This window comes from Podarcis erhardii (assembly GCF_964252035.2).
Source record: "Podarcis erhardii genome assembly, chromosome: 8".
Taxonomy (NCBI): Eukaryota; Metazoa; Chordata; class Lepidosauria; order Squamata; family Lacertidae; genus Podarcis; species Podarcis erhardii.
In genome coordinates, this window is record NC_138499.1 from 17,603,197 (window position 1) to 17,620,043 (window position 16,847).

The window sequence follows — 16,847 nt, forward strand, 5'->3', positions numbered from 1 at the left end:
AAGGTGCTACTGGAAGGAATTTGTTTTGTTTTGACTATGACAGACCAACACGGCTACCTATCTGTAACTAAAGTCCATCATAAGGCATCAGTTATTTTGCTGTGGATGGTTGCTTGCCCCCAACAACTTTGGCACTCCCTAAAAAAGGTGAGAGTTCCTGCACCTCTTTTTCTAGAAAAAAAGAGCACTGCCTATACCTATAAGGGCTCTGTCTACCTTTCCGCTACCCACCACTGGCATGTGGCCCCTGGAATGATGCCCAGGAGCAAATGCGGCCCTCATGCTGAAAAAGTTTTGCCACCCCTGGGCTAGAGTCTTAAAAAGGAGCACTGTGACATGTGGCCAGAGGTCCCTCCACTTGTGAAATATTATTAAGAATCCTCTGTAACTTGATGTGACTTGTTTGCTCAGGAATTTGCAGATAAAATCTGACTTGGAGCTCCAGGTTAAGCACAGTAGAGAAGCAGGATGTTCTTCTGCTATTGTTTGATTGCACTTGCTTGGACCAGTTTCACTTTTTGCAGGTTGAGGATGCTGGCATGTTGCATGGAGAGAGCCAGCCTGCAACTTGCACACTCAGTTGTTGCCTCTTTTGGCTATTAAGACCCAGCTGAAAGTGAGTGGCTGGTATTGTTAAAGAAGCGGCTAAGGCCACTGTAATGGAATATGTCATCTCAGCAACACTGAAGGACGTGAAGAAGAACCTACTGGATTTTGGGAGGGATTCAATTCAGTTTAAAGCAGAATGTCTCACTGTTTGCACATGAGAACCGAAACAGAGCCATTCTTTGAAATTCACACTAATTGAAACTTTGCAACCAACCAATGTTTACAAAAATGCATGTATTTTTTGGGGGGGGGGATGTGTAGAAAAAGGAATACATTTGTCAAAATGGCATAAAAATATGCGTCATGTTAGGGGAAGTTGCTTGCAGAGATGTATACATTAGTTAAGCTGCAGACAGAAACGAAATTATTAGGACAGATGCACACTAAAATGCTGCATAATTTCTTTGAGATTTTTTTAACAATATAATTTGCAGACTGCTGCAAAGATGTGGGGAACTGAATTTAAGATTGGAAATATGAGAAAATTAGAGAACAGAAATGGACAGATCCTTCCATCCCTACTGCTCATTTGTTTAACCATCATGACCAGATGTAAATCTTCCCTTGGGGGACATGGTGGTGATGGTGAGGATCACACCCAATTCCAGACATTCCTGTGTTGAATAGATGATCTAGACCAGAGATGGGGAACCTAGAGAGCCACATGCCGCCTGATCTTGATCTAGACCAATGTTTCCCAAACCTGGGTCTCCAGCTGTGTTTTGACCGCAATTCCCATCATTCCTAGCTAGCAGGACTAGTGGCCAGGGATCATGGGGACTGTAGTCCAAAACAGCTGGAAAGATTCAAGTTTGGGTAACATTGATCTGGACTAATTTCAGTCTGTCTTTAGGCCTATTTCTGTGACTGGGACTGCCTTGGTCACCTGGGTTGATGTGTGTGTGTGTCCCCCCCCCCAAAAAAAAAATGGCAGAAAGACAGGGGTCCTATTGATTCTACTAAGCTAGGCATCTCATTGGTTACCAGTTATCATATACAATATACAAAGAGCCCCTCTGGATGAAGCCAAAGTCCAATTTAGTCCTGTTTTCACAGCAGGGCCTGAGTGCAACAGTTCTCTGCCCACTTGCAATTCCCAGCAAACTGTAATTCCCTTTTCTGCATTTCTCTTTCAAAGCAGCAGAGGCACTCTTTGTGGCCTCAGACTAAAGGCAAGTTGCATTTAATGGGACTTCAGAAAAGCCTAGCTGTGCCCAGCAAGCTGCAGCAGCAGTAACCATCAAGGGACCTTAATAGTATGGCTGTCTCACAGCAAAGTTAAATATTAAATAATATTTAAATTGGCACATAAATATTGTAATGCATAATTCAGCAGCAGGACACTCTTATAGTCATATTAGCAAGAAGGTCATTGCCCTCTGGTGACATTAAACTTGCACATTTTATCCTAACTTTTTCATACAGAAGAGCGAATGTAACTTAAATTAGACCTTTGTATGGAACCTGTTTGCCTGTATGCATGTGTTTAAATACAATATTCATTTTGGAACACACATAGGATATTTGGTGGGTGGGCAGGGAGTTAAATCCCTCATGACTGTAATACAATCTTCAGGCGCAGCATTTGTCTTGAATTCTGTGCATTGCATTTTCCTAATACCTTTTTGATCTAACATCTTTATCCCTAATATTGTGGCTCTGAGCCAGGTTGTTTTCCTTGGGTGATTTATAACAGCACAACTGTAGGCTAAATCTGGTTATTTTTCATTTATCTTTAAAGGCCTCGGCAACAATTTTCACAAACGTTCCTCATTCACGAAATTTTCTGGTTTCACATTTCAGTTCCGAATGAGGAATTTCAAGTTCAAATCCCAAATCTGCATTTTGGAAGTGAAATTTTAACTCAAGAAAACATCAAATGCATTCAGCTTGTTGGCATCCCTTGGAGAGTTTTGATGTTGGCAGACTTCAGATATGAAATCTCGTAAGCTGTCAACTGTCAAATACTAATTATCATTACATGTCAACTACCCAGCTCTGCCAAATATTAAGCACTCTTTATGCCAAATATCAAATAGCATATTCTAGTGGTTTCCACAATGTCTGGGAAAATGGGAAGCTGTTTCCTATTGAGTCAGGCCATCAGGTCATCTAGCTCAGTGTCATCGAAACTAACTGGACACAATTTCAGGCAGGATTTCAGCCTGAAATCTTTCTCAGACCTACCTGGACTAAACTTGACACAACCTCCCTGAAGAGCACATGCTCTGTCATATAGCTGCAGCTCTTCCTTTACTCACAACACTTTGCAAGCCCGATGGTCAGCTGATCATTGGCCCTTGCAAAACACAGATCACAGGGCTTTGCAATCACCACCTGGACTTGCAGGAAAGCAAAGGCCTTTTGGGATATGATATGACGCGGGTGGCGCTGTGGGTAAAACCTCAGTGCCTAGGACTTGCCGATCGCATGGTCAGCGGTTCGAATCCCCGTGGCGGGGTGCGCTCCCGTCGTTCGGTCCCAGCGCCTGCCAACCTAGCAGTTCGAAAGCACCTCCGGGTGCAAGTAGATAAATAGGGACCGCTTACCAGCGGGAAGGTAAACGGTGTTCCGTGTGCTGCGCTGGCTCGCCAGATGCAGCTTGTCACGCTGGCCACGTGACCCGGAAGTGTCTGCGGACAGCGCTGGCTCCCGGCCTATAGAGTGAGATGAGCGCACAACCCTAGAGTCTGTCAAGACTGGCCCGTATGGGCAGGGGTACCTTTACCTTTACCTTTATGTAATGAAATTAAGAAAAAAATAAAATAGTGATTTTTCTCAAGGGGCCAGAATCCTTCCTGCTGAGGATACTAGGCAGCGGAATCCCAAAGAAAGCCTCAAGGGTATTTATGTATTTACAGCGGCAAGGATTTTCTATTGTCAGAAATGGAAGGAAGAGAGAACACCCTCAAAGGAGGTCTGGTTGATGAAAATATTGGAATATGCAGAGGTGGCAAAATTGATGACACTGTTAAAAGATGCAAATTTGCAATCTTTTAAAGAAGACTGGAAACCATTCCAGGTCTATATAGAAAGTTATTTGCCATATGTGAAGACCACAGTGGGGTTTGAAGTGTAAGCAGAATATATTGAGAAACATGTTAGAGAGAGTGAAATTAGGTAAGACAGAACCTTATGTAGTTTGAGTTATAAACATCAATGTTGGGTAAGCAGGAAGCCACTAGTTCTGTTCAATTGGAATATAATTGTTGAGTAACAAATGAAACTTTCTATATGGAAAAAAGAGTAAAATATTATTACCAAAAAAAGGGCTTTGCAGGCACCTCCGATCAGCTGATCATCAGTGTCTGCAAACACCCTTTTCAGCCAAGCAGCATCTTCACCTTCCCTGCATTTGATATCATATACAGTGGTACCTCAGGTTACATACACTTCAGGTTACATACGCTTCGGGTTACAGACTCCGCTAACCCAGAAATAATGCTTCAGGTTAAGAACTTTGCTTCAGGATGAGAACAGAAATCGGGCTCCAGGGGCGCAGCAGCAGCAGGAGGCCCCATTAGCTAAAGTGGTACTTCAGGTTAAGAACAGTTTCAGGTTAAGAACGGACCTCCGGAACGAATTAAGTACTTAACCCGAGGTACCACTCTATATGACATCAGGTGTAGAACAACAGGTCATGGCTGGGTCAAAACAAGCCAAATTATGCCCATGGACTGCTGCCTTAAGATTTGACCAAGAAACTAATGGTTTGAATGTTTACCAGGAAACCTTCAATGAAAAGATCAGCAGCAGACAAACCTCACCAAAAGGCATCTCGCCTACCATTACTAAGAAAAGCCTCTGGTGTGTTCTATGGCACATTCTCTGTTCAGACAAATGGAAGCAGACAAATGACAGTTCTTGCTTTCTCTGTTTCCCCATCATTTCAAAGTGTTTGATCAGACCATGACTTGATCTTGCCCAATATACAGACATAACATTTTCAGTGCGATCCTGAACATGTCTCCTCAAAAGGAATCCTCGCCAAGTAGAAATGTACAACCTGGTAAGCAGACACAAAACTGCAATCTTAACAGTCTCTTTCCTTCTATGTATATAGCCAACGTGTCCTTGATTTGGACACATTGACACATTCTAGGTTGAAATGTACCACCAAAAGTCAGCCTTTTTATGTCTTGGTACTTAACGAGCTGAGAAGCTGTTTTGAAAAGTACTTTGTACAGCAATTCATTCTGGCCTGTGACAGATTGGTTTTCATGGACTTATTTGCTTCTTTCTTCACCCTCCTCGGTAACAATGCTAAGAAATGATCTATCAAACCCTCGCCAAATTTCTTGTAACTTAATAATTAGATTTACTGTGGGACACGAGGCAGAGTTGTTTCCCTTGCCCAGGTGCTAGAGGTGATGCTTTTCATTAATTAAATTAATAAGGGTCATCAACCACTAAACCCTTTCCGCGTTTTTTCCCTGCCAAGAACAGGGGCAGGGAATGGCATTTTTCTAAGGGACATTTCAACCAGGCATAAGCAAGTTGGCAAAGCAGTTATCTCACCTACAATAGTGGCAAAAGGTTGGCCCGTCTCTACCAAACCATATTTGGAGGCATCTGTGTTTGAAATCCTTTCCTTAGGACAGGAGTGGCCAACCACAGACTAGAATTGTACCAAAAAATATATTTTTGACCATTTGTTGGGTGGGTGAGAACAAAACAACCACCACAAATTTGGCCTATTAGTCACGTGTTGCTTACAAACTAGAAAGAGAAATCCATTATACCATTAACAATTCATATTTTAAAATAAACATTATACAATTCATATATACATACAAGCAAAAACACACCCCAAAGCCACATGGACTTGTGGAAGTACACTAGGAGCAGGAAAAAAAATCAGCCCTGTCCATCACAAGCCTGGGTGGGGGGGGGGGAGGTATATCTTTCCTGAAAAGTATCAGGGAAGGTACTGGGTGGACCTCAATAAAATAAACCCTCCCAAAAATCATTGCATGGGAAATTTTCAGGAGGGAATAATAGCCACTTACTTTACTAAACCTTGTTAGGTGGCCAATGGTTTTCCATTTTTCTTGATTTTCTTTTTACATTTTTAGGGGGGAAAGTTTAAAGGCTTTCTAGAGCATTCAAAAGCACTCAGAGGTGGAGAACTTCTTTTTATATATTTACTTTTTGGAATTAGTGTGATACTAATGAAATATCAAAATATGCTAGAAAGGAATTAATTGGCTTTAGTAGAAAGGTTTGAAGGAGGTATGCACAAATATGGTTAAAATTTTGAAATTTTATGGTTTTTAAGGTAACACAAGGTTAAAGAAATCAACGGTAAATTGAATAACAGAATATAAGGAATATGTGAAAAGGGATTGATATTAGATGAAAATTTGAAATTATAATATGTGAAGACAAAGAATTAAGAGAAAATAGAGAGGGTATGGATTTGCTGAATTAAATATTTGAATTGGAATACAAAAAAGGGAGGTGTGAGGAAGTCAGGAAAATAAGCAAATGAACTCTAAGATATAGAAAGAGGGATTTGTTTTTAATTGTTTTTGTTTTTCTTAGTATTTTTTGTGTTTTCTTTTTATCTTTTTTGTAACTTTTTCTTGTGGAAATTTTAATAAATATTACTTTAAAAAAAAAAAAGCACTCAGAGGTGTAAGGCTATCTTTGAAGTTTTCCATTAGCTGCATTTCAGAAATGGCTTGAAATGCATTTTGGGAAGTATGGCCCATGAGAATTGGCGCAAGGTTCTCTTCACAGATTCCTGCCAACCATATTTCCAGGTGAGACGCATAGACACATGGAATTGTAGAGTTGGAAATGACCACAAGGTTCATCCAGTCCAGGGGTCAGCAAACTTTTTCAGCAGGGGGCCGGTCCACCGTCCCTCAGACCTTCTGGGGGGCCGGACTATATTTTTTTTGGGGGGGAATGAACAAATTCCTATGCCCCACAAATAACCCAGAGATGCATTTTAAATAAAAGCACACATTCTACTCATGCAAAAACACCAGGCAAGCCCCACAAATAATCCAGAGATGCATTTTTTTTAAAAGGGCACATTCTACTCATGTAAAAGTATGCTGATTCCTGGACTGTCCAAGGGCTGGATTTAGAAGGCAATTGGGCCAGATCCGCCCCGGGCCTTAGTTTGCCTACCCATGATCTAGTCCAATCCTCTGCAATGCAGGAATCTTTTGCCCAGCATGTGACATGAACCCACAGCACTGAGTTGAAGAGTCTCCTGCTCTACTGACTAAGCTACCTAAAGGGCTTCACTACAGTAAACCCTCCACTTGTCATGTGGGGCTGTTATGTACTGAGTTGAATAGGATCCAAAATGCAGCAGTCTGATTGGTCCTAGAACAATAGGATCCAAAATGCAGCAGTCTGATTGGTCCTAGAACAATAGGATTCAGAATGCAGCAGTCTGCTTGGTCCAAGAACAATGCGGCAGTACGATTGGTCTGCAGGAGCCACCCAATCCAGCTCCAGGTGGAAGTGAATCCGCAACCTGATTGGCCTACAGGAGAATCCCGGAATTAGCCAATCACGTGCGGCCCATTGTATGAATAATGTATATAAAACAGATATTTTGGGGAAACTTTCATTCCTCACTACTATGAGCAGAATAAAGAGCATGAAATCCACACTCGACTCGAGTATATTTCAGGGGCTTTGTTGTGAAGATTACTGAGATCATATAAGTGGATTTCTTTGGAAACTCTAAAGGGGCGTTTTTTCATTTATTTCATTTGTAGGCTGCTTTCTCCCAAAAATTGTTCAAACAAGTACAAATCTTATAACTTAAAACAGGCTGGAAACCGTAACAAAAAAATAACAGCTGAGTTTATAAAACCTTGGTAAATAAATGCTATGCATTATTACTATTATATGCAAAGTATTGAAACCAGGAAAAGGGGACAGTCTAATCTGAAGGCTTTTTGAAAAGTGTTATTCACCTAATGAACTGGTTTGATTTGATAACCACCTCTGCACTTGAACTCTGTTAACTTTAAAGGGATTTCCCTGAACAGGACAAACAGGTATGGAATTCACATTTAATTTCTTGCAAATGTATTGTTCCATTAGTATTAGATAAAACATACACCCATTGCTCTGGGCGTTTTCATAATGATTAAAACACGGCAGCTTTCAACAGTTACAAAAACAAGTTAATTAGTAAAATGCACATAGTGCCTGGAAAAATTGTTGTTGATGGACTAGGGATTCTTAGCAAACACAGTTAAACTGGGAAAAAGAAAAAGGGGGCATGGTTTCTTGAAGAATCCCATTATTTCCATCTTCCAAACAGAAATGTAGAAACATCATTCTTTTCCAATACTGATGAATGCCAGTGATGCTGATGATGTTTATTACCCAACCTTCACCAGCAGTCCCAGGTTGGGTTACAACTATTTAAAATTCAGTTTTAAAAGCAGGTAAAACAAATGACAGTCACAGAAATAGCCATGAAGGCCACCTGGGCCATAAATGACAATATCGCATTCAGGAGTACCTCCAAGCTACAAGCCTGCTCCTTCCAACGAGTGCAACGCCATCCAATTCTTAATAATTATCTACTACTATTCCAAGTAAACAACAGGTCAGTCACAAGGAAGGTTCGAAGATTGTGTCAATTTCAGTTCTCTCATTTTCTCATTTTCCCAATCTTAAATTCAGTTCTCCACGTTTCTGCAGCAATTTTTAAAAAAAATCCTCATGAAAATTCCCAGCATTTTAATATTAATTTCTTCTTGTAAATGCAGTTTTATATGCAATTTTAAGTTATGTACACATTGTGGAAGTGAAAGCTTTCAAACCTGGAGGAATAGATGATAGAGTACTTTGAAAGCCTAAGGCTTGCTAAGACTCATTCTCACAATGCATAATAATAATAATAATAATAATAATAATAATAATAATAATGGCTTAGCATTGTGTGCAAATTCAGCCAGTGTTCCAAAGGATGTCTTCACATTTCCAAAACTCACCCATACCCTGTCTTCCTATCAGCTTCACATGCTTGAGGAACCCTTCCATGATAGCAATAGCTGACAAAGAGTTTGGTTTGGTTTGCAGGTTTTTCTCTGTGGGGGCTTAACTTTGTGTATGCATCTTCAAGCACTCGGTTGCTAGAAAAAGTGACTATGCCATTTTTATTCAGACGAGGGCCCCTTGGAGATGGAATTGTGTGAACTGGGTTGTACACATAAGACTGTTTTTCTCCAGCAGCTGTGATAACTGAGAAGGCTGCCAGATCTCCATGTGTTCAGTCTGGTTCACACTCCTCCTCCTCCTCTGTGCATCTGTGCCCCACCCCATATAGAAATAATTTGGAAATGTGAGCAGAGTGAGGGGACCTTCTAGGTTTCAACTCCAGGTTCTGAATCTATGACAACTTTCCCAGACATTCCTGCAACTGTGCCACGCGAGATACAAGCTTGATGCAGTCTTTAGTAATAATAACAATGATAAAGCGTGTTCTCACTAGCAGAGAGCACGTGTTGCGGTTGGGGAGCAGGCCACCATCATGACTAGGCAAATTTGGGAACCCAAGTAGGAAAGGGTTAACTGGGTCGCTGGGGAAATTTGGATGTTGCAAAGTTAGAGGAGGGGTTTAGAGTCTATATATTGAGGAGCTAGACCTGGGGACATCCTCTTGGCCGTTTTGCATCGGATCAAGGAGCTGTTTGGTGTCGGAGACGGTTGTATTTCATTGCTAATTGCTTCCCATATTGCCCCCCCCTTAATTTCCACCCAGATTTTCTTTTGATCTCTTCCCATTTATTAATTTCCTAGGCTTTCATTGCTGACGTTTTGCGGAAGTGGGGTTTTCCTTTAGGCAGGGGGGGTGCCCCCTCCCTAGCTCCGGGGGATCTCACCTTTTAAGTTGCTGTCCCAGGCCGCTTCTAAGGCCGCGGTGCGGCAGGGCTTCCCCCTTCCCCCCCCCGTTGTGTGCGGCGTTTTTGGGAGTCCCCGCACCCGCCCGTTGGGTCACCCCGCAGCTCCGCGGCCGCGGAGCGCAGCAGGCCTTCTATCCTTCCCCCCCATCCCTTCCTCCCTCTCCCTTGCTAAGGGAGACTCTATCCCGCCCGCAGGATCGCCCCTTGGCTCCGAGCCGCGGAGCGCTCCTGGCAAAGTGCCCTTCCCTCTCCCCGGTCTCTCCGTAATCGGACTTACCTTGTCCTCCCCTGCTCAGCCGGCTTGCGGTGCGTTTGCGGCCTCCGTCGCGTCTCCGACGCTCCGTGGGCTGAAAGAAAATAAATAAATAATTGATCAGCTGATATCGCCTCGGCGCGGCTAACGCCCGATTCCTTAGGCCCCTGGTTACCTACTGGGGTAGCAGGCTCCGCTGGTGGGTGGCGCGAGGCCCTGGGAGCCTCCTGGGGCCTCGGAGCGGCCTTCGCCTCTTCGGAGGCGTTTTTTCCGCTGCTTCACGGGGGTCCGCCATTGCAGCGGGGCTAGGGAGCGATTCGTTGCTTTAGTTGGCCTGCGCCCCCTAGTGGCCGTTGGCAGTTATTGCAGCCGGCTTACCCTTGAGCTCCCCTAGTGGCCTAGCCGGTATTGCAGCCGGCCTACTCCAGAGCTCCCCTGCTGTCCTGGCCGGTATTGCAGCCGGCCTACTCTTGGGCTCCCCTGGTGGCCTAGCCGGTATTGCAGCCTCCTCTCCTTAAGTGGACAGGTTGTTATAGAGCCACTTGCTGGTTGATTTGATTGTTGCGCCATTGCATATTGTTTTTCTGTAGAATTTTGAATTTTATTAGAGGGTTTTTTTTTTTGTTTTTTTTTTTGATTTATTGAATAACTTTGTTTTGGTTGAGCTCTGAATTGGGTTGCCTACTCCCTCCTTGCAGGTTGGTTCGAAAGGCGTGTAAAAGTTCTAATTAGGGATTTTAATTAGAATTAATTACTTTGTTCCTTGAAGTGTTCTTGAGTTATTGGTTTCAAGTACTACTGGTTCAGCCCTGTTACTCGTTAACAGTTTGGAATTCTCTGCTTTATTGTCTGACTGCCTAGCAGGTATGGCTCCAAAGAGGGACTCAGCTCGCCCCGGTTCATCTTCCACTGCAAAACGGCCTATTAGAGGCCCATCGCAGGCGTTACGCTCACCTGTGACAAGGCAACCTGAGGGACGAGTGCAGTCCTTGGTGTCCAGCATGGCCGGTGATCCTGCGGCCTTATCTCGCTTCGCGGCTAATCTGGATGGCTTTCTACAGCAGTGTTCCAGTCAGCCGTCCACATCTGCAGCACCGCCTCATCCTGTGGGAACATCATCTCCGGTCTTGTCGTCATCTGATGAGGATGAAAGTGGGGGATTGTTGCCTGTGGTGGGGGGAAGTGGCCCCCAGCCAACCAAAACCCGAAATATACCTGCTGCTCGTGGCCGTGCACGGAGGTCCCATTCTTCTCGGAGAGCTTCGGGGAGGGGTGCCCATTCTGTCCCTTCTTCCCGCCAGGGTAGGTTAGTGCTGCCTACCGTTGAGGCAGCATCTGTTCCTGGTCCCTCACGGGTGGTTTCTTCTCCATCGGCCCCAGGTTCCTCTTGGCCGGATCAAGAATCGGAATCTTCCATTGAAGACAGCTTACCGGTTCCGGCCAGGAAGTCTTCGGGCGGGAAGCGTCGCCGCAGGAGATCTTCCCGGAAGCATGCAAAGCGAAGGAGGGATGACTCCTCTACTTCTTATACCGGTACGTCATCTTCTAGTTCTGACGAGGAGTCAGGTGACTCGCTGGAACTTTACTGGGGCTTTGGCGAATCCGCATCGGGGCTCCCTAAGTGGGCTTGGGAGCGCAGGTCCAACACACATCGGGCTAGGTATGGTATTGTTCAGGAATGTTTGGATGGCGTTTTGGTACCAGACGTTAAAGTATCCACCAACTCCGCGAGAGACGTTATTCCTGGTTTGCACCTGTCATCGAAGGTGCGCTCTAGGATTTTGGATGGTCGATATGTAGACATGTTTAAGTTGGCCCCGCCTTCGGAGGACCAAGAGAAGAGTAGCTCTTCCAAAAAGCGCCACGGGGTATCCAATGCAGACAGGACCTTCGAGCTCTGGCTCGATTGCTTTCAGGTCTTTGCTGGCGTAGTAATGGCGGCTTATCCCCGGAGATCTCTTCATTTAATGGTTTATTTGTCTATTGTTCGCTCTGCATTCACCAGAGCCGGTGAAAAAGCCGCGATAAAATACGATGAGGCCTTCCGGCGCCGTGCGGCAAAAATTCCTTCTGCTCGCTGGGATCGTAAAGATCTTGACGTTTGGACCACCCACGTGGCTCCACTTATCGATAAGAAGGCGCCTGAACAGCAGAAGCCTAAGTCTGTGGCGCCGAAAGCGGGCCGGCGCCTGTTTTGCTGGGATTTCAATAAGGGCTCATGTAATCGCCAGGGATGCAAATTTGCCCACGCCTGCGAAAGGTGCAATGGTTCGCATCCCACTTCCTCATGTTTTGCAGGTCGGCGGCCCTTTCGTGGGGGAAAAGGGGGATCTCAGCAACCCCCAAAGCCCACCCCCACATCCGCCTCCTCAGGAACTGGAAAGTAGTTCGCTGACATCCTTAGCGTATACACCAGTCCGCTTGCGGGTTTTGTGCACTTGGTTGCAGTCGTACCCCAACGGGGATGCTGCAGAATATTTGAGTAATGGTTTTTCGCAGGGTTTTCGGATTCCGGTAGCCAAATCCCCTGTGGCTAGGAATCCCGCTAACCAAAAGTCAGTTCGCGAGCTACCTCAGGTTGCTCGAAAGAAAATTGCAAAAGAGGTAGCCATGCGAAGGATGGCTGGTCCTTTTGATACCCCTCCTTTTAAAACTTTGCACATATCCCCGTTGGGTATTGTGCCAAAGAAGGCGCCGGGGGAATTTCGTTTGATTCATAATTTATCACATCCCATGGGTACGTCGGTCAATGATGTTATCCCTCCTGAACTCTGCTCGGTCAAGTACGCATCTCTTGATCATGCGATCAAGATGATTCGGAGTTTCGGCTATTCGGCGTTATTGGCGAAATGCGATATTGAATCTGCCTTTCGCCTTTTGCCAATACACCCAGAAGATTTTTGGTTACTGGGTTTTCAGTTTGAGGGCAAATATTACTTTGATAAGGCTATGCCGATGGGATGCTCGATTGCCTGTGCTGCTTTTGAATCCTTCAGTTCCTTTTTGGAATGGGCATTGAAAGCAAAGACTGGTCTGGGCGGGGTCACTCATTATTTGGATGATTTTTTATTGGCCTCGGCCTCTGATACTGGTGACTGCTCGGTGCTATTGCAAGCGTTTGCTGATCTCACTCAGGAACTGGGGGTTCCCTTAGCCGCAGACAAGACCGAGGGTCCTTCGACTAGGCTGACTTATTTGGGTATCCTTTTGGATACTGTGGCTCAAACTTCTAGCTTACCTAGTGATAAGCTAGAAAACTTGAGAAGGGTGATAGGGGAACTCCTCCCATTGAGGAAGGTGTCCCTTCGGCAGCTTCAATCGCTGTTGGGACATTTGAATTTTGCATGTAGAGTGGTGGCGCCGGGGCGCCCCTTTTGCTCTCGCCTGGCTCGTCTCACCTCGGGGTTAAAAGCACCGCACCATCGGGTACGTCTTTCTAACCAGGTGAGGGCTGATCTATCCATTTGGTTGGAATTCCTGAAGGAATTCAATGGGGTGTCATTATGGCAAGACACGTTGAACTTGCGTAATGACTTTCAAGTGCAGTCTGATGCTGCTGGTTCCCTTGGATTTGGGCTCTATTGGAATGGACGTTGGTGTGCAGAACGTTGGCCGCAGGAATGGCAGGGGGTAGAGATTACGCGGGACCTAACCTTTCTCGAGTTTTTTCCCATTGCAGTGGCAGTGCATTTGTGGGTCGAGGAGTTCAGGAACCGTCGTGTCTGCTTCTGGACTGATAATCAGGCCGTGGTGACAGTGTTGGCCAAGCTGTCGTCACGCTCCCCCCGGGTGTCGGCCTTATTACGGGTTTTTGTGTTACACTGCTTACGCTATAATATAGTTTTTTCAGCACGTTTTATCCCCGGGGTGTCTAATGAAATTGCTGATGCTCTGTCCCGATTTCAGATGGAGCGGTTCAGACTTCTGGTTCCAGAGGCTCGGATACGTCCGGAATGTTTCCCGGAGCATCTTTGGAGCCTTGGCAGCAATTAGTTTTACAGGGAGTAGCGGCATCGGTCTCCCCTTCTACCCTACGTTCTTACACTAAAGTGTGGGGGGATTTTGTAAGGTTTATGCAGCAAGCTGCCTGCGAATTCAAAAGGGCTTCACCCACATCTTCCCAGGTGTTAAGTTACCTGGCACATCTATTTCAATTGGGCAGGGCAGCCAAGACAATTAGGATACATGCTGCGGCTATAGCATTTTTCTGCAAGGTATTCTTTGATAAGGATCCTTGTGCGAAGTTCATTGTTCGCAAAGCCTTGGAGGGATGGAGTCGTCTTTGTCCTTCACGGCCTGCAAATCGACAACCCATATCTTTTGATATGTTGTGCGAAATGCGCAGAAAGCTGCGGGTGGTTTGTTGGTCTGTGTATGAGGCCCGCCTGTTTTCAGCCGCCTTTTCGATTGCCTTTTTTGGGGCCCTGAGGGTGGGTGAAATAGTGGTCGAAGACCATAAGGATGGCCGTACTCGTGGCCTTTTGATGCAGGATGTGCAGTTGTCTCCTATTGAACTCCGTATCACAATTAGACATTCAAAAACGGACCAAAAGGGCAGGGGGGCCCTCATTCGTCTCCCGGCCACGGGAGAAGCGGGCCCCTGCCCTGTGAAGGATGTCAGGAGGTACCTGTCTGTCCGCACCCCTGGGGATGGTCCACTTCTTAGGCATGGGGACGGTTCCCCCCTGTCGAGGCAGCAGTTTGCGAAAGTAATGCGCAAAGTAATTGTGGCGGGTGGCGGCAGGGCATCTGATTTTGCCCCACACTCATTCAGGATTGGGGCTGCCACTACGGCGGCGCATTGGGGCTTGTCAGCAGCCAGAATACAGGATTTGGGTCGCTGGAAGTCTGAAGTGTTTAAAAGTTATATTCGTTAATAAGGACCTTACATTGTTTTGTTTGTTTATATTAGGTTTAGCTGCTGTCCGCGTATGGATGGTGGGGCACAGCATCGTCCATTGGGCTGGCGTTGCGGCTCGGCAGCTGGGCATGGGTCCTGGTCTCGGCCTTCCTCGACATGTTCAGTTGTCTTGGATATCCAGAAGGGGAATGCGTTGGTCGGAGCTCCTGCCTCGGATTCGGAGGCGGTTGATATGGGATGTACCCCCGTCAGCCATTGTGGTACAACTGGGTGAGAACGACCTGGTTTCTATGAACTGTTTTTCCCTACGTGCAACCATTTTATCGGACTTGGAGACGCTGCAGGCTATGATGCCTGATGGAAAAATCTTTTGGTCAAGGCTGCTACAACGGCGCGCTTGGAGGGGCAGTCGCTGCCCAGCCGCCATTGAGAGAGCTAGGAGCCGTGTCAACTCCGCAGTGACGAGGAAGGTCTGGGAGTTGGGTGGAGATGTGATATTTCATCCTGAAATTTCTTCTCAGAGGCCATCTCTGTTCCGAGATGATGGCGTGCACCTTTCTGCTTCGGGTAATGAAGCTTGGCTAGGTGCGGTGGTGGCCAAGCTGAGGTCTTGGCTGGGGTTGTGAGTGGTTTGGCGGCGAGCCGTGGGCTCCATGGCGGTTAGGCATTGGTTAAATTGGTGATTGGAGGGGTAAGGTGCCTATCCCTCCAAATGATGCGAATGGGAATTCCGTTAAAGGAATCCAGGGGCTTGCCATCCTTTCGTCCTTGTCCGTGGAGCCGGACCTGGGCCGGGCAAGACCCCACCGGAACATGAGGGTGAGAGGTGTTGGACTGTATTTTACCCAGCCTCATTTCTCCCCAATACTTGTTTCCCACGCTGGCTTCCGGTGGTGTCCGGAAGTGCCAGCTCTGTCCTTGGGGGGCAAGGACAGATAGTCATAACCAATGCCTAAGCAACCACTCACATTTTCTGTATTTAAATAAAGTTGTGGCCAAAATTATGCCAAAAACCTTAAACAAAAAATTAACGTGTGCTGTGTGAATTTTTTGGGGGGTGGCACTGCGGAACTCAACACGCAAAGCGTGTTCTCACTAGCAGAGAGCACGTGTTGCGGTTGGGGAGCAGGCCACCATCATGACTAGGCAAATTTGGGAACCCAAGTAGGAAAGGGTTAACTGGGTCGCTGGGGAAATTTGGATGTTGCAAAGTTAGAGGAGGGGTTTAGAGTCTATATATTGAGGAGCTAGACCTGGGGACATCCTCTTGGCCGTTTTGCATCGGATCACCCGCCCCCCCTCCCTTTTTATAGGGTGGTTCTTGGGTTCATTTGACCTTGCTATGCCTGTCATGGGGTCGTTCGCCTTTGAGCGGGGGCCTGGTAGGAATTTTGCCATTTGGCTGATTGGCTTGCCACTTGGTTTTTGCCTACTGCGTAGCAAATCGTCACAACTTGTAAGGTTGGCGGTTAGGCATTGGTTAAATTGGTGATTGGAGGGGTAAGGTGCCTATCCCTCCAAATGATGCGAATGGGAATTCCGTTAAAGGAATCCAGGGGCTTGCCATCCTTTCGTCCTTGTCCGTGGAGCCGGACCTGGGCCGGGCAAGACCCCACCGGAACATGAGGGTGAGAGGTGTTGGACTGTATTTTACCCAGCCTCATTTCTCCCCAATACTTGTTTCCCACGCTGGCTTCCGGTGGTGTCCGGAAGTGCCAGCTCTGTCCTTGGGGGGCAAGGACAGATAGTCATAACCAATGCCTAAGCAACCACTCACATTTTCTGTATTTAAATAAAGTTGTGGCCAAAATTATGCCAAAAACCTTAAACAAAAAATTAACGTGTGCTGTGTGAATTTTTTGGGGGGTGGCACTGCGGAACTCAACACGCAATAAATAATAATAACTGAAGACTGCATCAAGCTGGTATGCAAAGATTCCTGCATGAATTCCTGGAGAGCTGCCAGTCAGCATAGTGATGATTGATCTGAATAGTGAAGACAGTGCGACTGCTAAAGGACTTGAGGGCCAAAATCATTGGGGATGCCAAACCCAGCTCATGGGCCAACAGTTCACCACCAGTGCCAGACTCTTCAAGTGTCCTTTTTCCCTCAGACAGTCCCGGATTTACAGAAGCTGTCCCAGTTTCTGATTGGATCCTGGAATATCCCACTTTTAATCAGAGAAATGTTGGAGGGTATAGGGAAGTGGTTTCTTAAAAAAAATATTTAATGTTT

The 16,847-nt window shown here is 46.0% G+C and overlaps 2 protein-coding genes across 2 annotated transcripts in view; one reads left to right on the forward strand and one right to left on the reverse strand.

Moving 5' to 3' along the window:
* AARD (alanine and arginine rich domain containing protein) overlaps positions 1–16,847 on the reverse strand; it is a 603,924-nt gene that overhangs the window by 323,234 nt on the left and 263,843 nt on the right. The gene's annotated exons all lie outside the window — the stretch shown is intronic.
* Positions 9,952–16,502, forward strand: LOC309348252 (uncharacterized protein). The gene is made up of 2 exons (XM_081873301.1): positions 9,952–11,283; positions 14,663–16,502. The coding sequence occupies exons 1-2, from the start codon at positions 10,617–10,619 to the stop codon at positions 15,235–15,237; spliced, it is 1,242 nt and encodes a 413-aa protein (XP_081729427.1). The 5' UTR covers positions 9,952–10,616; the 3' UTR covers positions 15,238–16,502.

What these genes read in the sequence shown, in the direction of transcription:
- LOC309348252 (XM_081873301.1), top strand. Translation starts at nt 10,617, where the DNA reads ATGGCTCCAAAGAGGGACTCAGCTCGCCCCGGTTCATCTTCCACTGCA. An exon ending in CTCCTCTACTTCTTATACCG is followed by an intron (nt 11,284 to 14,662) that starts GTACGTCATCTT and finishes TGTTTATATTAG; the next exon opens with GTTTAGCTGCTGTCCGCGTA.